The sequence below is a fragment of the Pinus tabuliformis genome, chromosome 2_1, assembly GCF_031772625.1.
Source record: "Pinus tabuliformis cultivar Carrire ecotype Pingquan chromosome 2_1, CPIR1, whole genome shotgun sequence".
Taxonomy (NCBI): domain Eukaryota; kingdom Viridiplantae; phylum Streptophyta; class Pinopsida; order Pinales; family Pinaceae; genus Pinus; species Pinus tabuliformis.
The window spans coordinates 98,145,108-98,169,448 of NC_142299.1; the positions used below are offsets into that span (position 1 = coordinate 98,145,108).

The following is a 24,341-nucleotide window of genomic DNA, read 5'->3' on the forward strand; positions in this document are numbered from 1 at the left end:
ATAAAGCTTTGATATTCTCAACATGGAAGGAGATGTGAAGTAGATGTCATGGAGCATATTAGAATGTAAGGTAGAGTAGATTTCATTTTGTAATTTTTCTTTAATTTCATTTATGTATGTCATTTTATTGCTTTCAAGTTTGATAGTCTAGATTTTCCATTCATACAATTTTAATTCATGCAAGTGTGTTCAACCGGTTGATTGTAGATTAGTTTTTCTTTACCTGTTTTTGCATCAAATAGTGACATAAGATTTGCCTCTCTGCTGAACTTTTTCTTAAGCTTTTCAATTTCAGTTATGATTTGATTTCAGTCTTATTTATTCGTTGTTGTTAGTTAGTTTAGATATCAAATTCTTCATGTCATTTGACGTTATCTCCACAGCCATGGCTTAACCCCGAAAAGCTACTTGGCGAGCTATTGGATTATGAGTGAAGCGATTTGATTTTACTTTCATCTCTGCAATTAGATATCAGGTTCTTCATATTATTGATGTTATCTCCAGAGCCATGGCTTAAACCTGAAAAGCTACTTGGCGAGCTATCAAATTATAAGTGAAGTGACTTGATTTTACTTTTATTTGCAAGTAAGTAATTTAGATATCAATTCTTCATGTTATTCACGTTATCTCCATAGCCATGGCTTAACCCGGAAAAGCTACTTGGCAAACTATTGGATTATAAGTGAAGTAAATTGATCATTCTTTTGTCAGTCTACAATTTTTGGTTTGTTTGAGTGCAATAGTTTAGCTTTTATTTCTGTAATTAGATGGGCAGCAGAGATAGTGATTTCATGATCAGTATTTCATTTTTTTTTTTTAATTTAAGTAGTTGCATATTTACATTCCTGTTCCAGTATTAATTTTATGAATAGCATGTTTTGAGATCTTTCGAAGTGCTAAGTTTTGGAAGTTACCATAAGGGACATAATCCTTGTCTTGAAATCTACATCCATACTTGACCTTTAAAAGTATTCTTAAAACCTTAGAATAGGATTTCCATTTGCATTTAACACTTTAGAAACCCAACAAGAACAAAACCCCAAAACAAGATAAAAACTATAAAACAACGAAGTAAGAAAAAGGTTAATTAAGCATATATGGTGCACCACACTTCATCGGTTTACAATACCCGGATTGATAATTTATGTAGAACAATTTAAGACATTAAATTGACTAGACATTTTGACACCATTGCAAGGGAAGTGTAATTAGGAGACCTTATTTCTTACATCTAAAAAAAAAAAATTAATAATTCTTGAGTATGCTCTCCTCCTGCACTTTGTATGATCTAGAGGATCAAAAAAAGAATTGTTATAAAAAATAATAATTAATAATTCTTGAGTATGCTCTCCTCCTGCATTTTGTGTGATTTAGAGGATCAAAAAAAGAATTGTTATGTTAAAAAAAAAAGGAGACAAAATAAACTTCATCATTTCAATTGATTCAATAAAAAAAATAATAATGAAACCCAACTGCTTTGAAAGGTTCAGCTGTCCAAGATTGACTGGTCATGGTTTATAGTGGTCCTCAAAACACTGTATCCTATTTTAATAATATTTTGCAACTTAGTTGCCGAATGTAGCCTGATTCCGTAGCTAATTGTGAATTCCACGGCTAATTTCAAGGTTTAGCAGGTTACATGCATCCAATGAAGAAACTGACCATATGGGCATCTCCGGAATTGTCCTGACATGGATCCTATCCTAGTCACCCAGCCCAGATTGATAAAAAAATCAGCTTAAGACCTCAATCAAAGCCTTGTTTTCAATACATTTACCTTGAAGTTTTTGCTGCCTGAAATCGAAAATCATTAATCCTTCTTATAAAATTTCACAATTTCAGAGGAAAAAGGAAAACAATCTATGGCTATCTTGAATCCTAGCTTTCACTGTGGCCTCAATAAGAAAATCTGCATCCCTGTTCAAGTTTTGGCCTTAAAACGAACTTGCAAAAACATTTTAAAAAAAATAATAATAATAAATAAAATAAAATCTGCAAAAGCCTCCTCTAGTTTTTTTTCTGACTCTTGTAATTAATAGCAGCAGGCCAATGTTAGTAAAAATATTCAACACTCATCCATATTCCATCCATTGCTGAAGTATCATCAGCATTGTTACTGCTTCTATTTGTCATCTCAATTATTTCTCCTCTCCGATCCAATAAGACTATACCTATATGGAGATACCTGCCAACATTTATGAGTAAATCAGCAACTTTCCAATGCGATGCAAGGATCATAATATAGGATTATATTGTGTTACACTATCGATTCAAGAGAACATACCATATACAATATCAATTGAGCGGAGGTTCATTATAACGTAGTTATACAAAGAGCAGGGAGCACGAGCCAGGAAGCGAGAACATATGACCGAGAGAAAAATACCTGTTCAGGATGTCCTTGAAAAATTCTAGCACCATTTATTTTCTATTTCCTGTGTTCAAATTGCAAATCAAACCAGAAGGTCGAATGCAACAATTCGTGAAAATGCAGAACAGTAAAAATGTTAATTAAGGAAAAACGCAAAACACTGAAAATTGTCAAACTTCAAATGCACGATTTGGCCAAACAGAGACAAAATTTGGAAAAATAAAACATGAGTTTTTTTGACAGTAGGGTCAATTAGATAACCCAGAAACGGTTTTAAGAAATTCATGGCGGTTTGAGAGAATTTCTTGGTTCTCTGAAGCCTCTTTTTGCATGCCGCGTGAGGAAAAACAATGCTTTTTGAACAGTTGTGGCCATATTTCGATTTCTTTGAGAAATCTGCCCAAATCCAATTTCCTTGGCTGCCAGGTCATCCACCGTGTCACTGAATGCGTGAAAAAAATGATTTCAATTAAATGAACAAGGAATAGTTTGAACACAGCACGCCGTAGTTGTTTCAAGAAACATGACTCTCTGTCATTAAAACCCATGAAGTTGCTGCCACCCATCTGTACCTGTTCTGTTACTTCCAGTTAAATGTTGGGAGAAAATGGAACAGGGAAGACAACGTTTATACCCATGCTGGCTAGTTTATTGAAACCAGATCTTGTAGATATGGAGAATCCTGAATCCAATGTGTCATACAAACTGCAGAAGATCAACTAAAGCTCCAGTCCACTGTTAGGCACTTATTGCACAAAAACAAAAACAAAAAAAATAAAAATCCATGATTCATATACGCACCCTCAATTCACATATGATGTCATGAAACCACTTCAGATTGAACAATTAATGTAGTAAATCTTTCTGGTAGAGAATTACATAGAGTTGCAAATGCATACCTGGATTCAAAACAGTGTATTGTTGCAGCATGAAATTGCACAAATAGTCCAGTCCTTGCTCAGGCCAAACATCTATGTTATTATCAAGCATGACCTTAGTATCCTTAATTATTTATCGGACTTTATCTGTTGTTTGTATGGGAAGCCTAGGGCTTATTGTGTAGTAACACTAGCATTTTCAGTTAGAGAAGGGATCAATATCATTTTGGTTGGTTTTGTTTCAACTGAAAATCTCTGTTTTAAAGATGAATCACTTACTTTTAAGGTTGTAGAAACTCCACAGGAAAGTGTGGAAGAGATAAAAAGCTATGCACGACACAAGTATCCAAATATGTGTAAAAATAATGGTTGGATGTCTTTTAGCTGCGGAATGCAGCCTAATTCTACAGCTAACTGGCAATTCCGCAACCATTTTCATACTTCTATAGGTTATAGGTGTCAAGAGACGAAACAAACCACATGGGTAGCTGGGAAAATGTCAGTACATGGATGGTATCCTATTCATTTGATCCAAGTTGATGAAAAAGATCCCGATCAAAGGGAAGTCAAAGTGTGTGTTATCACTAAATCACAACACTAAGTCACCGCATGTCAGGAAAAAAAACAATTTTGAATCAATGAAATGAATAAGTTATTTGCTTACTTTTCTGAAGGTATTGATTAATTTTGGACTGATGATGAAAGATGAATGGGTAAATTTTTATTCAAGATTTTTAGCTACAGAAACTGTGCACATTCCGCAGCTAAAGTCCAATTCCGTTGTTGTTCTCTAATTCCGCAGCCGAAAAAACCTCATTGTTCAAATCAGCCTATCTTTCTCATACAAAATCAGATTTTGATGATTCAAGTACCATTGGAAAGATCTCAACAAGATCTACACAATGAGGGATCCATCATTAGAGTTTGAAATGGAAAATAATGAAATAAATTGCTGAAAAGAAGCAATATTCAACTTGGGACACCAATTCCAAAGCAGGTATAAATTCTTTTGATTTTTTCTTTGAGGACTTGTTTCATTAATACAAATTCTTAGTTTTGTGTGTAAATATCATAACTAGAAAGATTGATCACCTCTCTCCTTTGATAATATTACATTCCATTGCAGAAGAAGTATTAGTTTTTTTGTAGGTTCCAAGAGGAAAGACAAATGACTACAAGAGAATGGTGTCTCTCTAAGAGACCAATTTGTTTCATAAGAGGATGATCAACAATAAAGAGGAAATATGTTGATGCAAAATCAGATCCAAACACTTGGAAAACCTTCAGATACTATTGTCTCCATCACATCCATACTTCATAATAAACCATTCACCTCATTTCACTTCATATTTTCCATTTACATTCACATACACTTTCCATCTCTTTTTGTCCATTCATAACCCACAAATAAAAGCAAGAGGCTCATTCACATGCTTATTGCCCATTGCCATTTCTACTCTCCATTTCCATCTTCCATTTTCATCTTCCATTTCTTGTCATTTTCATTTCGCAAACAAGACATGCTTCAATGCAAATTATTGAGCCCATAGTCCTTTGAGTCTAAGTTCCTTGTAAAGACACCTTGAGGCTTGCATGCCTTAATGACAAGTCCTCATGCTGACAAATAATGGGAATACATTAATGTCCATTGTTCATCAGATCTTCTAGGTGACTCGACATCGGCAAATTCATTCGTACCTAGCAAGATGTGTTTGGGCATCTTGACTCACATTGTCATCAATGGTGAGAGTTCTCGTATTGACTAGTGGAATCCATTAATGGCCACTAAATCAACAATTTCCTGCTATATTCGACATCAGAACATTTTTTTCATATAGTATGAATTGTGCCAATGAGTTTTGAAGAAATGAAGACTATTATTTTCAACATTTTGGAGCAGATTCAGCAAGTTTTAGTAGAAGCAATAAAAAGTCATCTTAACTCTTTATCCATGACTCCTCTTGTTCAGCCACTTGAAGAAGAATATCATTAGAATTTTGTAGCCACCACACATACAGCTCATCCATTCCAAAGGGTAAGTTAAGGTACGTCATTTTCTAACTTTTGACCATAGCATTCCATAAAAAGCTAGAATGATAATTGTTGGAAAAACATTTCTCTTCCTCATTTCATAAAATTTCCAATACCATCAGTTGGGGGGGAGGGGGAATATATTCATATTCATATCTTTCCATGTCCATATCATACTCAGGAGCCCACATACTTCCAACATATATTAACTATTACATTGTTATTATGAGCATAAAATGACTTTTCAAAAAGTGCTTAAAGGATAAATTGGATACAAACAAAATCATGGCTGTCACACAAGAACCAACCATCATGCAATCCAATAAAGATATACTTTGCAACGATAATCAAAATATCATTATGCAAAGTTCAAAGATCAAAATAGAATGCAACAAAAAAAAATGGTTGTAACACAAGAACCAACCATGTTGCAATTCAAGTAAAACACTTTGCAAAAATATGAAGTTATCAAATGATATCTTGCAAAGATAAGCCAAAGCTCAAGGATCAAAAGAGTTAATGTAATATATATTGCATGAGGACATGCAATAACTTCAATTGGGGGGTATGTTGGGTCTTGAAAATGTCATTCATTTCCATTACACTTTCTCTATTATGTCCATTATATCACCTCCATTTCATATCCATTTCACTACTATGTCACCACATTCATCCCACTTTCATTATCATTGGGCCACATTTATGTTTTTCCAAACTTTATTAATTCTAAGCCTTTTTAAGTGAATTTGTGGTTAAAAATTGGAAAATAATGTGCATATGCTTATACTTAACAAGTGGGTTGAGATTGTTGACATGTGTAGGTCAAAAGGAGGCTTCTAGAAGACCCTTTTGTGGCACTCTAAGGCCAAATTCGAATTTGAGTGGAAAGAATCATGGGATCATGAGGATATGTGTCACATCTCCTAATTGTATTGAAACTCTAAGAAGATATGTGTCTTATCAGTTCCTATTTTGATTAGAACTCTAGAGGTAGAGGGAGAGATTCATGGACTCTTATTAATGAGATGGCTTCTCATCTTTTTGTATAAATAGGAGATCTCTCTCCTTCATTTGTTAGTTTAGAGCGTGTTAGCTTGTTAGCTTTTTAATCTTAACTTAGCTTGGCTTTTAGTTCTTTAGCTTGGAGTTTGTAGTTCTTCTTTGATGGCTTTGGAAAGCTTTGGAGAGCTTTGTTGTACTTTGTAATTTTGAAGAATTTGAATAAAGCTTTAATGTTCTCAACATAGAAGGAAATGTGAAGTAGATGTCATGGAGCATATTAGAATGTAAGGTAGGGTAGATTTCATTTTGTAATTTTGCTTTAATTTCATTCATGTATGTCATTTTATTGCTTTCAAGTTTGATAGTCCGTTCATGCAATTTTAATTCATGCAAGTGGGTTCAACCGGTTGATTGTAGATTAGTTTTTCTTTACATGTTTTTGCATCAAATAGTAACATGAGATTTGCCTCTCTGCTGAACTTTTTCTTAAGCTTTTCAATTTCAGTTATGCTTTGATTTCAGTCTTATTTATTTTTTGTTGTTAGTTAGTTTAGATATCAAATTCTTCATGTCGTTTGACGTTATCTCCAGACCCATGGCTTAACCCCGAAAAGCTACTTGGCGAGCTATCGGATTATGAGTGAAGCGATTTGATTTTACTTTCATCTCTACAATTAGATATCAGGTTCTTCATGTTCTTGACATTATCTCCAGAGCCATGGCTTAACCCCAAAAAGCTGCTTGGCGAGCTATCGGATTATAAGTGAAGTGACTTGATTTTACTTTCATTTGCAAGTAGGTAATTTAGATATCAATTCTTCATGTTATTGATGTTATCTCCAGAGCCATGGCTTAACCCAGAAAAGCTACTTGGCGAGCTATCGGATTATAAGTGAAGTAAATTGATCTTGCTTTCGTTAGTTTGCAATTTTTGGTTTTTTGAGTGCAATAGTTTAGATTTTATTTCTGTAATTAGATGGGCAGTAGAGACAATGATTTCATGATCAGTATTTAATCTTTTATTTGATTTAAGTAGCTACATATTTACATTCCTGTTCAAGTATTAATTTTATCAATAACATGTTTTGAGATCTTTTGAAGTGCTAAGTTTTGGAAGTTACCATAAGGGACATAAACCTTGTCTTGAAATCTACATCCATACTTGACCTTTAAAATTATTCTTAAGACCTTAGAATAGGATTTCCATTTTCATTAAACACTTTAGGAAACCAACAAGAAAAAAACCCCAAAACAAGATAAAAACTATAAAACAACGAAATAAGAAAAAGGTTAACTAAGCATATATGGTGCACCACACTTCATCAATTTACGATACCAAGATTGATAATTTATGTAGAGTAATTTAAGACATTAAATTAACTAGACAGTTGGTACAACAAAGCATTCATCCTCTTATGAACCTAGCTACTTGCTCTTGCACCTTGGGTCAATACACATACCTTTGCAAGTTATCCATGATCTTCCCTACACCAAAGTTCCCTGCAACCTTCGAGGTGTGAGTCTATCTAATCAACTGCAAACACTCACTGTTTAGGAACACATAACTTATCCATCTTATAGAGTAACCCATCCTGGAGATGGTAGTCAATGGTGTTGTTATGATCATGCACATGACTCTGACTCTACAACTGCTAATACACCTCCTTGAAGTCCTCATCTTCTGAATATGCCTCTCTATATGCATCATGGGTAAATGGCTCCATGTGCATAAGAATCCCTAAAGTTGTAATCTTTCATGTGGGTGGCCTTAAAAGCATATTGACCAACTTGTTTTTGCTACCCATCTTATAGTTGATCACCAAATGAAAATGTTGTAAAATCCCCATCCATTTTTTATGCTTGGTATGATGTAAATTACTTTGGGCCTACAAGTACTGTACCGGCTGGTGATTTGTTTGGATTATTGTCTCCTTTCCCATCAGATAGTGCTTCCACTTCTTCACAACTTGCACCATGGCATAGAGCTCCTTATTGTAGGTAGGGTGGTTAAGAACTTCCCCATGAAATACTTCAAAATGGTAGCAAATGAGCATTCCTCCTTACATTAAGACAGTTACTCCCATAGCATACCCGTTCGCATCTGTCTCCACTTCAAAGGGTCGTTGCATGTTTGTTAATGCTAGAACTAGTGCTTGACTGATCTTCTTTGTTAGCTCCTCGAAAGTCTTCTACTAACCTTTTCCCCATTTGAAACTCTTGCCACTTGTTGTTATGGCGTGGATTGGTACTTCTACCACTGAAAATGAGGCTATGAACTTCCTCAGGTACTGTACTTCCCTAATGAAAATCTTAACCTCAGAAAAATTACTAGGCACTGGTCATTTCATGATGGCCTTTATCTTGGAAGTGTTGATTTGGAAGTTCATCATTCAAGGGTAGGTATTGCACACTCGTGGGGAATTCAAAAATGAACTTAGTGAAAGCCAAGCCTTTCTTACTTTCTAGGGTCACAAACTCCAAATCATACTCCTAAAGGATAACAATCCAATGGGCATAATTCCCATTAATGACCTAAATACTCGATATAAAGGACATAGGGTTAGATTTTGTGACAACCCCAGTTGTGCACATCAAGATATAATGACAATTTCTGGAGAAAGAACACAACTCACAACACCAACTTCTCCTCATGGAGGTAGGACATAGAGGGTGTGGTTAGATTCTTTCTCCCATAGTAAATGATATGTTCAGATCCATTGACAGTCCCTTGAACTAGGACACATGCTACAATTTAAGTGGAGGTGGAAAGGTACACGATAAATTCCTTATCAAAGTTATGTCGACTAATCAAAGAAGTACAGGTGAGAGCACACTTAACCTGAAGAAACTAATGAACAATGGTGGTATACTCAAGAATAAATCTACGTAAGAAAATTTCTTTCTTTTGAACGCTCAACACTTGGTGTACATTATCAGGGTGAGGTACCTCAATGGTAGCTCAAACTTTAAGAGGTTCAAAGGTAACACTACCTTAGGGGATTATGAAACCAAAAATCTATTTCATAGGAGTGAAAAAGATGCACTTAAGAGGGTTAAGATGTACATTATACTTGCGACACCAAATGAAGATGATACACAAATCTTCCAAATGTTGCAACCATTGTTTCAAACGAGTAGTGAGATCATCAAGGTAAGAAATGATGGCTCTAGCATTTTTTAACCCAAAAGGTGATCCATAAATTTCCGTGAATATTCCACTGGACAGTTCGTCACAACAAATATGATAATAATGTATTAAAATACTGAAATTTTACACTATTACAGTTCTATTAAACTTTAATATTTGTAGATTTAACTGTAATTAGTGCATGCATGTGAATGGAAATAATGTAGAAATGTAGAAAACAACAAAATAAGCTCACACACACATAAGAAAAAAGATATGCTCTATGGGAAACCCTTTCAGGAGAAAACCCAGCTGGAAGGTGAGGCCACTGCGCTCTCTTTCTCTATTTGTAAATATGGCTGCAAGTACAAAGAAGTAATGCCTATGGCTCGTGGGATGCTACAGTGCACTGATCTTCTCTATGTGCTCTACCTCCTATCTCTCCTGGCTATCTTTGCTAAGCTGTCGAACAAAATTCTCTCAAAAGAATGGAATGCCTCTTCCTCCTAGTGGCCTGATTATAACACAATCAAATAGCCTACTAGTGGTTAAGTTTAACTACATCAAATCTTAACTAGAATTACAAAATATACTCTTCTAGAGTATTTTACATCAAAAACACGAGACTAGGCCACTTTCCATGAATAATGGGGGCTGACGCGACATCCTCCTGAACTATAGGTGTGAAAACAAGAAGGTCAACTTCTAAATGGCATAACTTTTGCATACAAACTATGATTGACATGCTTCTTGCGTTGTTGGAAAGGTATTTGTGTGTAGAATATCATGAGAAGGTGTCACGCTAAATCGGTCAATTTTTACCCCAAAAAAATGTCGTTTGATGGCTCAAAACACTCCCATAAGGTTTTAGACTTTGTTTTGCCACACTGGTTCTTGTCGGTAAAAACAGTCCCGTGAGCTGATTCCTCCACTTTTTCCACTCCAAACACATCAAGATGGATGGAAAACAATATAATGATCAAATTCAGATCACACCTCCCCATTTTGGGAGGCTTTTGGTCCTCAAAATATTTTACTGAATGAGGTGAGGCAACTTGATGACACATGCGGCGAATAGCCAATGGGGGGGAATTTTTTTGCATTGCTTTTGGACTGAGAGTCCCTGGCTGGCTTGCCAGCTCTGTGAAATTTTCTAGAGCAGTGATGTTCGTCTGGTCTGTGCATTTCCTGAAAGAAATGGAGCTGGCTAGTTCTGCGTAGTTCTGGAGAATAGTGCAGCTGACCTGGGCTGCTCTGCGCATTTTTGGAGAGAAGTGCAACTAGGCCTATTATGCATATTTCTAGAGGGCAATGCAGCTCGCTTGGCCTTCTCTACACAATTCTGGAGAACAGTGCCAGTTGGCTGGAACTGTGCATTTCTTAAGAGCAGTGTCGGCTGGCCTGCTCTGCGCAATTTCTAGAGCAAGGCTAGTTGGCCTACTCTGCGCAATTTTTGAGTGCAGGGGAGCTGCTAGGCTTCTCTATGCAATTCTTGAGGAGAAGACAAGTTTCCTCTAGGTTTGTGCAGTTTTGCCCAACAGTCAATTAACAGGGTGTGAACCAAGTGTTGGATGTGCTTGTGGTTGACCGACGGGACAAGTGAGTGAGCACAAGCTCTTAAATGATAGATGAGATTAAATAAACACTAGTACCTAATAAGTGCAGGATAGTTGTGATGATTTCGAGGAGGGAGGCTCCAAAATGAAGCAAAGGCAAAATTTTGGAGGGAGTGTTGTAGCCGCTACAACAGATCCATTGCCTTCAATGAATATTAATGTTAGGTGGTGTTTCCATCAATGATAAATGTGGATATTGTTTGACATAGTGTTGTCATTGATGACAAGAAGTGTCTTTCATGAATCAAAGGAAGCAGTATGATAGCGATATCTCTTGCATTCCCTCATCAAGTGAAGTGAAAGAGTCCTGAAATTTATTTAGTTTATGTAAAATTTAGGTTGTCCTAATGAGTCTATGGATGGTACGATTGGATAGTCCTCTATGAGACCTTTCTAATGGTATATCACACTTGGAAAAACTCCTCCTTCATGAGAAGTTATGATCGTTTAAATTTGGAAGTTGTAGTGAGAGCCCAATACACCAAATTTATGTAAAGTCACCAAATTTGTTAAAGATCGCACATGTTGAGGGAAAATCCATACATTGGAAAATCAATCAACGATTTCAAGTGTGTGAACATGTGCATTGTTTGATGTAGTTAAACAATGTGCATCTTTAAATTGATCTAATGGTGGTCAAATGATTTAATGATGGATGATGAGAAGAGATGTGTGACATTCAACCTCCCACATTGAACCAATGAGATGTTGACATGTGGCAGGCATCTAGTAGGTGTACACCTGGACAATTGAAGTGGCAATACTAGACAACTGGCATGTTGAGTCAAGCCCACATGGAAGTGTAGGATTATGTGGCATAATGTTGATGATGTGGCACCCTTCCATGTGGCATGCTAACAAGGCTTTCTTGGTTGGCCAATAAACGAGAATCTTGATGAGATTTGGCCCACTCAAAATTAACCACCTGGTATAATGTCTTGACGACATCAACAAGTGAATGCCTAATAACTCTTAGCCCCGAGGTTTTATGGAACGGTTGTATGAGTTGACTTGTTCCTTGAATCAATGGCCTGATTGTGCATATATTATGGCACAAATTGTGGTTCATTGGCATCGATTGTGAACTAAGAGTATAACATGAGAGCCTTATCCTCATGGCTAGTCTACGGTGAGTTTGTTTCACTGGTCACATGGTCAAAACCCTAGAGTATGCCGAGGGATAAATCTTTGATTAGCTTGACACTATGACGGTGATATTAGTTTGGCTTAGATGGTTGGCTTGATGATATGACATGGAAATGGTTCTTATTTGGAGAGTTCCAAAGGCACAAATTTTACTCGCTCAATGCCATGATTGTGATATTGTTCTAGATCACTGACTCAGACGTTGTGATGCATGGTTTTTATTTGGAATGTGTTGAGGGAAAAATAGTTGATTGGATAAGACATCGTGACGTATGGTTTTGATTTCAAATGTGTTGAGAGTATAGTAGTTAATTAGGTCGATATTGCAATTGTGATATTGTTCTGGCTCATTGGCATGACATTGTGACGTGGATATAGTTTTGATGCTATGAATATGATATTGTGACCCGGATATGGTTTTGAATTGGGTTTGTGAAAGGCACAACTTGCGATTGGCTCAACATCATAATTTTACATTGTGACGTGGATACACTTTTGAATCAAAGTGTGCTAAGGGCACAATTTTTTATTGGCTCAGACACTGTGATGTATGATTCTAATTTGGAATGTGTTGAGGGAACAATAGTTGATTAGATCAGATGTTGTGATGTATGGTTCTGATTTGAGATGTGCCAAGGGCACAATAAACAATTAGCTTAACACTGTGACTATGTTATTGTTCTAGCTCGACGCCATGATTGTGATATTGTTTTTTTTCATTGGCTCAACATTGTGACATGGATACGATTCTAAATTGGAATGTGACAAGGGCACAAATTTTTGTTGGCTCAGATGTTGTGATGTGGACATTTTGACTAGATCAATGTTGTGATATGGATATTGCTCTAAGTATGGCTCAACCTTAGTGAGATGGATAAGCAGTGTGTTTTGACAAATAGAATTGACAATCCCTTCTAGCACATGATAGGGTGTAGCACAGTTGGTTGGAACATGGTTTATCTCCTGTGAGGTCAAGATTTTGAACCTGAAGGTTGGTTGATTCTTTTATTGTTTTTATTTTTCCAACAAAGATCTATTTTGTAGAATGCCACTGTACCTTGTTCATTTTGTAAAGCGTGCTTGGATTGTGTTATTTTTTTGAACCATTAATTTAATTTCTATTTTTATATGGTTTTTGGAGTCAGTATGAAGCCAAATTGAATTTCACAAGAAGCATCATGACCAAAATTTTGGGGCGCTTGAAGAGCCTTGATGATACGTTTTTGATGTCTAGAACCTATAATCTTTTTTTTGGATGCTTGGTGTGCGTATGACCAAATCAAGATCAGGGAAAGGAGTTAGGGTGATAGATAGCTGAAGAGATTGTTGTAATAAACAGAGTAGGTTATGAGCATGTTTTGGAAACATTACGGTAGAAACAATATTTATATCAAATATTTTTGGAAAAAATCACATTTAGATTATAAAGTCGACGTGTTTCAAACCAATAAAAACCTAACCATTTCTTTAAAAAAAATACCATGAGACATAGACGATGAAGTTTTTTTAAGGCACTCTATGGTGTAAAGGTCATCAAGTCAAAACTTTGTGAGAAAATCTGAGAGTGTGACCTAAATCCCAGAATGATTTTAACAACTTAAATATCTCTAAGTCATAACTACTCAATCTAAAAATTAATCTTGCAAGACTCACAAAAATTAACATAACAAACCAAACAAAAATATTATCATAAAATATTTATTATTTATAAATAAAAAATTAAATATATATTTTTCTCATTCTATTCATGATTACATTCACTTGAACAAATAATGAGCCAAGATATCCTCTACAAAAACACATACTACACCCACATAAACCCCAAATATTTATAAATATAAGTCCCACTTTAATTGCCACAAATTCAAGAAGCGTGCATCAACTTTGACGAAGAGAATCCCATCAGTTGTGCTCCCCGTTAATGGCGGTGTTGATCCAACGCTCCCGTGTGTTTCGTGGCATGTGCTTAACATTAGTGATGTGTCTGTTTAATAACACCTATAGGTTTTGGTGTAACAACAATCGTGTCTACAACAAGTGGTATCAAAGCCAAAGGTCTCGAGTTCGAAACCTACAGGTTATTTATATACATTTGCAGGTGCAACAATATCTTGGGTGTCAAGGCTACAAAGAATAGTAGCCCGCTCTACAACAGAAGCAGAGTACATAGCTGCAATAGAAGCTTGTAAAGAGATGTTATGGATGCAGCGATTCCTAGGAGAGATAGGAATAAAGCACGACAAGTATGTGTTATATTGTGATAGTTAGAGTGCAACTTACTTGGTGAAAAACGCAGCATTTCATTCAAAATCCAAGCACATTGACTTAAGGTACCACATACCCCTTTCATTTTTGTTGTCTTTGGAGTGTTGCTCTTCAGCTAGATTTGGTCTACATTTGAGAGTTTTGGACATAACGGTCTTGGAAGGGTATCTCTGCCCTCAACTCGAGCCACGTGTGTTTCAAACTCGAGACCTTTGGCTCTGATACCACTTGTTGGAGACACGATTGCCGTTACACCAAAACCCACAGGTGTTAGTAAACAAACACATCGCTAGTGTTAAGCACATGTCACGAAACACACTGGGCGTTGGATCAACACTGCCATTAACGAGGAGCATAACACCATTACATTTTATTTTCGATATGCTACTTCGAAACTTTTCCAACCAAATCCCTATCCATATCTTACACGCAATTACTATTAAGGCGATGATAGAAGACAGCCCATAAGCTTGTTGTACCACGGCTCCGTTATTCTGGAGATGCTCTGAATCTCTCTTCCACATGAAGATAATGATGAATGGGCTATGACTGCGGTATCTCCGCCATGGAAGCTCTTATTCGCTGCCTCCTTCGAACAGAGGAAGAATGTGCGAGAACCTAAGTCCTCGACCTTACCACCTGGATTTAAACCTGCCAACAAAACTGACAGACCATTAACCATGGTTTGCATTTCAACAAAACTGATAGACCATTAACCATGATTTCCATATCAAACACAACAACCTATATTCTAGGTACATCCGCCATTTCTCCGAAATTGGGACATAATTAGGTTCAAGGTGTATTTAAAATTCAACGCAGTTTAGACGACTAAACCAAATTAGGGTTCTTACAGTTGATGGTGAATTGTGAATAATGAAGTCCAAATGAGGCAGGATCATTATTGAGAAGAGGCTTACGCCCTTCCTTGGCATAGAGAACAAGGGTGGCTTTAATTGCATCCTCCACTGTGGCATATTTGGAGAGTAATGCACGCAGTGGACCAATGCTCCTTGCAACTGTCACGTTCACCAGTAATTTATTAGCACCTAATGCCTTATCATTCACTCGGTTATTTGTCCAAGGCGTGTGTTTCCACTGATCCCGATTGAGAATCTCAAGATGTGTCTTTGGCCTTCTCTTTGTCATACTCGTATTTTTCTTCAATTTCGATGATGAAAATGAAGATGATGCCTCCCAAGTCTTCTGGGCTTGGGAAGAGCGCCCAGAGTAGGTCGAGGACCTACGGAAACCTTTTTCATGGGGGAGATTAAAATTGCGAGGTAATGGTTGTTGAGTTGTTACAGAGCTGCTCATATGGCCATGTCTTTGCACTGATCCATTTCTCGGATTCGACTTGCTTCCTGACATCTTGGCCGCCCTTTTCTCCATGTGATCTTTGATTATAACTTCAGAAGACAACATCTAACTTCACCTCAACCTCCTGTATCTGTAATTAGGAGTGGGTGAAAAGCAAGAACCCAAGACACGACTTCATCGCCGGAGCAAAAATAATGGCAAGCCCCAGTGCCTGTACTCAGCGTATTGGCTGCAACAGATGCCCACAAGGTGGCCTTACCTCCACCACACATCAATCGAAATTTTTGGAAGAGATTCTAATCCAAAATAATCCAGAAATTATAGATGCAAAACAATTTAATAGCACCTAGGGTATCACTGACCCCTTCATGAAACGTCACTAGGCATTGTTACAATAGACAACTTGGTACCGGTATTACAATAAGCCATGGATTAATAGGATGGAATGAACCTATGGCTATGGCGACTTGCACTCCTCCTTGTCCTTCACTTTGCCTTTCTCAAAACGCTCGAATGAATTGTGAATGGAGAAGGGCGTGGGGGACTAAATACATCTTAATGCTATAAAGGGCCCGCTTCGAAACTACTCCAAAGACCCACCTAGTGGTGGGAGGTTGAGTAGAAGGGTGAAGGAAAGTAGCCACACACCCAGGTTGTGAGCGAACGAGAATACGAACGGTCACACCAATGAGAGTTCGCAACCTCCTGTTTTCAAACTCTACCTTATCGCTTCAAAAGTCTAGATTGAAACTTTTGAAATTTGAACTATGACATGGCATAACTGATTCATGTTATCGCTTCAATTTAACCTAAAATTCTAGATTGAAACTTTTTTAGATTTGAACTATGACATGGCATAACTTATTTATGTGTTAAAATTGGGTTAACATGGTATTATTGCTTGAAACTTTTTGAAAATTAAACTATGACATGGCATAACTTATTCATACATGTCATAACTTATTCATATGTTCAAATTGGGTTAGCATTGTATTATTGTTTTGGAATTTAATTTAATTATAAAATTTGTTTTATGTAGTATTTAAGGAGGGTAGTGAAAATGAAGTGTTATATATCAAAAAATTGAGATTTAAATTTTTGGATTTACTCATGTTTTTACAAGAGATATATTAGATACTTAAAGTTTTAATGTGAATATATTTAGTTATTTTTTTAATCACAAATAAAAAATACAATTAAGAATTTTGATTTTGAGAATATTATGAAATTTAACTAATAAAGTTGAAATTAATTATTTATCTTTATTTTTTAATTTCTTTCTCTCAATTTCCAAAATATTCCTAAAATCTGCCATAAAAATAAAAATAAATTCCCTTAGTTCTGTTAAGGATCCTATAGACCCAAAAGACATGAAAGATTTAGATGTTCGTGTGGTATTCCATATATTGGAGAAATGTGTCATTCAATTACCCAGATAATCCATGAGCACACTTTAGACATAAGGCACAATCGTTCTTGCTCATCAGCTCTAGTTGAGTATGTGGAGAAATACAAACATCATTTCTATATTGAGTATGCGGAAAAATACAAACATCATGTTTATATTGAGGATTCCAAAGTCATTGCTAGAATTGATCATTTCCACCATAGGAAACTTACGAGAGGCTATCGGGATTGAGAGGCATGCGAGAAATCTCTGGTTGGAAGTTGAGCAGGAGGAGGAGGAGGATTCCTGCCCTCTCCCTATGATTCTCTTGTCTCCTCCCCCCTTCATTTTCCTTCCTCTCCCCTCTTTTTTCTTGCAATTGGTTATCTTTATTAATTCTCTTGTTTTTATTGTGTTCCTTTTGTTTTCCTTATCTTTAATTTAATTAATTAATATTTTTATTGTTTTTTATCCTTTCCTTTCTCTTTATATTTTTCATTATTATTTGATATTATTTATAAACTCCTAGCAATGATTTTTATATCTCACTCTAAACCCTCTTATTAATTTTATGGAGTATTTGTATCCTCTTTATTCCCCTTTTCAATTTAATTCTATAACTATGTTTCTTATAATTTATTAAAATTTAATATTTTATCCTAACAACTATTTTTATTTAAAGCTTATTCTTTTCGGTTATTAATTTTTTCTAACATTATTATTAATATTGGTAGACCAATTTTATAACTATATTTATAATATTTTATTAAATAGAATTTATAACTAATAAGTATTAAATAATTCATTTTTAGGTTTTCTAGCTAACTAATTCCAACTGCTAGTTCTCAACAATGGCTAGTTTTAACCCTAGACAATGATGCATCCTTGCTATTTATTCATGAAGATTGTATGATTTTTTTCACCTTGCCATGAGGATGAACCACATTAATTGGTTCGTCGACCCAATCCTAAAAATGTGATTAATCAAAAAAACATTTTTCTACCTTATAAATCACAAAAATTTCAAATTCAACCTCTTATTACTTAAACACTATCTACGTAATCTGGATTAGGTAAAACCAATTTCTATTACTGAAGATGCCGTCAACATAATCTAGATTGAATAAAACCCATTTTCTTATCTCCTCGACACTGTCAAGATAATCTAGATTCTCTTTCCCAATAAGACCCCATTTCCTTTTATTTCCATTTCAGATCTGCTCGTCTGTGTGGTTCATATTATGGCCAGATAACTATACCACAAACTTAAAATAAATATAAATTATCTTTCACTTTATGGAATTTATTTGAAAATAACTGGGGGAAGTGATGGCTGGTGAAGGTAGAAGCTCATTTGGATATTTCTGTGGTGCTAAAGATTGAATCGATTCCTTGTGATTTAGGTTTAGATTAAATTTGTGGTGAAGACATTATCCAGTGAAATTATTGGAGCGTGCAGGAAGGTCCTTTACGGATGCATTTATTTTGGCTGTTTTTTAATATGGTAATATCAAATGCATAAATGATTTTGGCTGTTTTTTAATATGGTTATATCACATGCATAAATTCTATTTCCACATTAATTGTGGGAATCTATGAGTGGAACGTTTCCCAAGTCATACCCAGCAGAAACCAAACTCTCGTTTGATGGATTTCCTATTGATACACGGACATAGACCGACTGCGTGCCAACGGACGAACATCACGTTAAAGAACCTAATCTAGTCTACAAATAATTGTAAAATGTCGCACCAAATGACCTTAAAACTTTGAATAAATTTAAACCCTAAAAATAAAGCTGTAACGTCAAGAAGGTTTGAACCAGAACGCAAATGTTGGCTTTCTTATTAAGATTGGACTGTTTTGATGTTTTACTTGTGCGTTTAAATATAACCTTCACACTAATTTTGATTTCAGAATCTACATTATATTATGCCAATCTTATTTGGGTATTGATGATAGGACCATATACCATCTTTTTATTATTTAATGGTTGAAATAATAAAAAATTAGAATATTTAGAATATTTTATTAGGTTAATAATAATAATAATATATTACTTTCATGGAAAATGAAGTTGATTATATCCATTAAAATCAAGTTAGATATCAAATTGTTATACTAGATTTCCTTGTTTGTGGAGTGATTTTGTTGTTAAAGTTTATGGAAGTGTATATACTTTACTAGGTTTGAATTTGAACATGTAGAGATTATAAAAGATTATTCATAATTTTTTATTCAAAATATATATATATATATATATATATATATATATATATATATATATATAACATATTAATAATGTTTCTTCTATAAATTGTATTAAATATAACTTTATTGATGTATATTTATTAATGTGATTGTTCTTATTAACTAGTTATTATGGAGGACCTTGTATTATTATTAAAATTATTTTAATTAATGATTAATTTATGGAGGAATAACTATTATCTAGCCCATTTATGTTTAATTTCTAGAAGTGATATGTTGATCTCTTGAGCTTGTGACGAATTTGGTTTACCATTGGTACCATCTTCCGAATGAGCGAAATTACCTTGTAGGTTTAATGGGGATAAATATTGCATGGTTAAAAAAGAAAAAGAGAAACAAAAATAATTGTGTGCTAAGACCATCTTGTTATGCAAGCATTTAATACTTGCAAAGATTTAGCAAGGGTGAGAAAACAACACAATATGTTATTGACACCACAAAAATAAATATCATCACCTCATAGTAGGTAGCGACAAGATTGGTGATGAATTTGTCATCAATAATTGTACTTCATATGTGGTCCAAACTTCTAGGTTCACAAATTTATTAGAATGTCATGATACCATGGGTCACCAACCGAGATGGCAAATAAGTGTTCATTTGGAAGGTCATCATTCAAGGGTAGTTGTTGTACACTTATTGGGAATTTAGAAATGAACTAGGTGAAAGCCAAGCCTTTCTTTCTTTCTGGGGTGACAAGCTCCAAGTCATACTCCCGAAGGATAACAATCCAATGGACATACTTCCCATTATTGACCTAAATAATCAATAGAAAGGACATATGGTTAGAGTTTGTGACAACCTCAACTGTGCACGTCAAGATATAATGACATGGTTTTTAGACATAGAACACAACATACAATGCCAACTTCTCCTCATGGAGGTAGGACATAGAGGGTCTAATTAGATTCTTTCTCACATAGTAAATAACATTTTTAGATCCATTGACACTCCCTTGAACTATGACACATACAAAAATGTAAGTGGAGATGGAAAGATACACGATAATGTCCTTATCAAATTTAGGTGGACTAATCAAAGGACTAGAGGTGAGAGCATACTTAACTTGAAGAAACTAATGAACAATGGTGGCGTACTCAAGAATGAATCTACGTAAGAATTTTTCTTTCTCTTGAAGGCTCAGAAATTGGTGTAGGTTATAAGGGCGAGGTACCTCAATCGTAGCTCAAACTTTGAGAGTGTCAAAGGTAATGCTACATTTGGGGATTATGAAACCAAAAAGCTATCCCATAGCAACAAAAAAGATGCACTTAAGAGGGTTAATATGTATATTATACTTGCGACATCAAATGAATAAGATACACAAATATTCCAATTGTTGCAACCATTATTTCACACGAGTAGTAGGATCATCAATGTAAACAAGAATAATGTGGAATAAGACATGAAAATAGTGTGACATGGCATGTTGGGAAGTGGATCTAGCATTTTTTAACCCTAATGGCATCACTTGATACATGGAATCTCCCCAAGGATTACTGAAGGCTAATTCAAAAATTGAATGTCAATATGATTATAACTCAAGAATCCATTCATAAATGATAAAACCTCATAGACCACACACTCTTTGATAATTTGATCAATAAATGTCATGAGATAGTTGTCTTTTTCTCAATCTTTGTTCATATCTTGAAAGTAAGTGTAGTTTTCACTGGTGCTTTCCTTTTTCATGATAGGAACTGAGTTGGAAACCCAAAAGGTATAAGTAACAGGGTAAATAAAGCATTGTTTTTTAAGCTTCTCAATTTCATCCTTGATGGCATTGTAACACGCCCCCTCCCCTATCTAACCTGACAAGCAGAGGTGGTTACTAAGCTAACTCAACGCTCTATGTGGAGTTATGCAAAAGGCGTATACAAACTTTTGAATTCCTTTCACTTTTATCACTAAAAGGACCAATTTCATCATATTTGTCTCTTTGAAATGTTTCTGGTGATAAAAAATTTTGTCTTAATTAGACTCTAAAAATGGAAGTTGTATTGTCTTAATGTTATGCACTTCACCTGCAAAAATAACATAATGCCAGAAATACAAAACAATAATGCCAGAAACACAAAAATATCATATGAATTGAGACAAGATGCAATGATATTTTATTATTCTAGAGCATAATACAATGTTCACTTGCCTCTTCGAGGGGGCAACCTCCAACAAAGAAGATCTTAATTACAATAAAACTTGATGATCCTTCCCTTGCTATCTAAGACTATTTATAGATTTATGACATCCAAAACCCTAACTACTAGGGGTATCTTGCATAGTATGCATTAACCACTTTATTTATTAATTATGGCCCATTTATAACTAATTTTGGTCACTTTTCTGTAATGTGAGTCAACCACTTATAGTTATTATTAATGTCGATAACCGCTCATTGGTTTTATTGACTCAACTAACTAACTATGACTCTAACTAGGCCGCTTAGGATGATTACCTATATAAAGGGGTTAGGGTTGGATCCTAACATGCCCTCCCTCATAAAAATAAACTCTAACATAACTCCTACTCTACCTAGGTAAGAGAGTAGTTACTCGCGAATTCAGTCCCCATTGTCCAGTCATGGAAACGAGATTACGAGGGTCTGACCCTCAGTATTATTTTTTTCTTTTCCATTCATTCTAGCATAATTCCTTCTTTACCTTACTTACACATTGGGTATGGCAATCACCAATACCCTACTACCACACAATGGTTCACCACGAGTTCGTCGAATTAACAAATGCACAGATGATCGGGATGACCACATCTCCCTACCTCACGACACCATTTCATGTCCCAAACCCCAACCTCTCGACCATGTCCCGACACCATTATATGATTATTAAAACACAACTAGATGACAAATCTTTATCACTAGAAATAAAGTTAAAATATAAAATACAGTTGTTTAAGCAACAAAAAGCATATGGTTGTGGACATTAAGTAGTCACTACATCTAGAAGAAGCTATGGACATTAAGTGGTCTCTACATTCACAGTAAAACATAACTAGCAAGGCCAAACCCTAAGGGCGTGGAAGAGATTTGAACCCATGAACTCCCACAAGGTACTTAACAACCAAACCAACTCAGCTATCTTTTGGGGACTAGAATTAACTAAATTATAACTTTACTTAAAATAATAATTATTAATGATAAAAAGAATTAATTCACAAATTAAACATATATACATTTCAAAACAACATGTAACAAAGATTCTCAACTATAAAGATACACCCCCACATTATTATAAAGATTTTTAATTTGTATATAGGCTTTGTTATAATACCATGGGCCACCACCAAACTATTTTTTTGTTATAATGATGCAACAACAATTGGAGCGACTGAGGAACAGAGCGTGGCATTGGTTGTAGCGCTAATCGAGGGCCTCCTACAATTGAAAAAGGAAGTTGAGGTGGTGACAGTAGCTCCAATGCAACAAAGGAAAATTAATGAGGACAATGGAGAGGGCATCTTTGAACTCAGTCCACCTAGTGCAGATTAGCTTGTTTTTCTATTTTAAATCATGTATTATAGATATATACTAATCCTCAGATTATTTTGGAAGGTATATACACAAAACGAATTTAGAGTAGAAGCTTGTTGATGATGTAGTAAGAAGTCAAGTCTTTTTTTATATATTTTTTATCTCAATTGCTGAAGAACTAGCTGCAGATGTAAAAGGTTTTGTTCTTGATACGAGATTGAAGTTAATACAAAAAACCTAGCCTTTTCGTTTAAAAAAAACCATGGGCCATAGAGTAGATGATGAAGTTTTGTTAAGTCACTCTATCGTGTAAAGGTCATCAATTCAGAACTTTGTGGAAAACATCTAGCCATGCCAAGGGCTGGTGTGACCTAAGCTGGGTGAAGTTTTGTTAAGGCACTCTATGGTGTAAAGGTCATTGATTCAAAGCTTTGTGGGAAAAAATCCAGCATGCTAAGGGCTGGTATGACCTAAGCTGGGTGTGATCCATGAGTTATTTTGCAACTTAAATGTCTATAAATCACAACTACTCAAGCCACAAATTAGTTGTGCAATAATCCCAAAACTCACAAAAATGAACATAACAAACAAGAAAATATTATTGTAAAAATATTTCTAAGAATTGTTTTTGGTGATAATCACATTAAGATTCATTTGTCGACACATTTCAAACCAACCAATGTGGTTCATCATCAAGACAATATGAACAATCAAATCATGGCAATGGATTAAACAGAGAGATAAATCGTTCCAATGGCTATAATGAAACGACTACTTTTGATTGGGTCAAAAAATGGGTGAAGGTATATTTTCTTATTAATTTAAATAATTAAATTATATATATATATATATATATATATATATATATATATATATATATATATATATATATATATATATATATATATATATATATATATAGATAGATATATTAATTATAAATTTGAAATTACGATAAGTTTTTACCATATTCATAATGGGAAGTTACTTTTGACTATACTAAGAATTGGGAGAAAATCTATTTTCATATATATATATATATATATAATGATAATTTTACCCAATCCTTAATATGAGGCCTAGGATTCTTTATTAATTATAATAGGAATTGTAGAATATAAATTATAAATAATGTGAAATATTATTCTTGTTTCAAAGATTAATAAATAAGAAATTAAAATATAATATAAATTACTGTTGTAGCAGCTACAACCACCCTCCAAAATTTTGGCTCTCATGCAAGTTTCAGGGCCTACCTTGGATCCTGTGATCAATCATCCTTGGTCAATTGTTGGTAAGCTGATGATTTCAAGCTCCCCTCCTTGATCCTAGGAGTTGTCCGCGTTCTCATCTTTATGCAACATGTGTCATCATCAAACATGGGGGTTGTTGTTTTCCATGCAAAGGGAATGTTGTCTTGCTTCAAGGGAATTATGTGCG

The 24,341-nt window shown here is 35.0% G+C and overlaps 1 protein-coding gene across 1 annotated transcript; it reads right to left on the reverse strand.

Annotated features, from left to right (window-relative positions):
- Positions 1–14,875: 14,875 nt before the first annotated feature.
- LOC149198962 (uncharacterized) lies at positions 14,876–15,923 on the reverse strand. Its single transcript, XM_089399338.1, has 2 exons — positions 15,291–15,923; positions 14,876–15,087 (listed from the first exon to the last, which is right to left on the reverse strand). Exons 1-2 carry the CDS (start codon positions 15,859–15,861, stop codon positions 14,876–14,878), a joined length of 783 nt encoding a protein of 260 aa, XP_089255464.1. The 5' UTR covers positions 15,862–15,923.
- Positions 15,924–24,341: the final 8,418 nt, after the last annotated feature.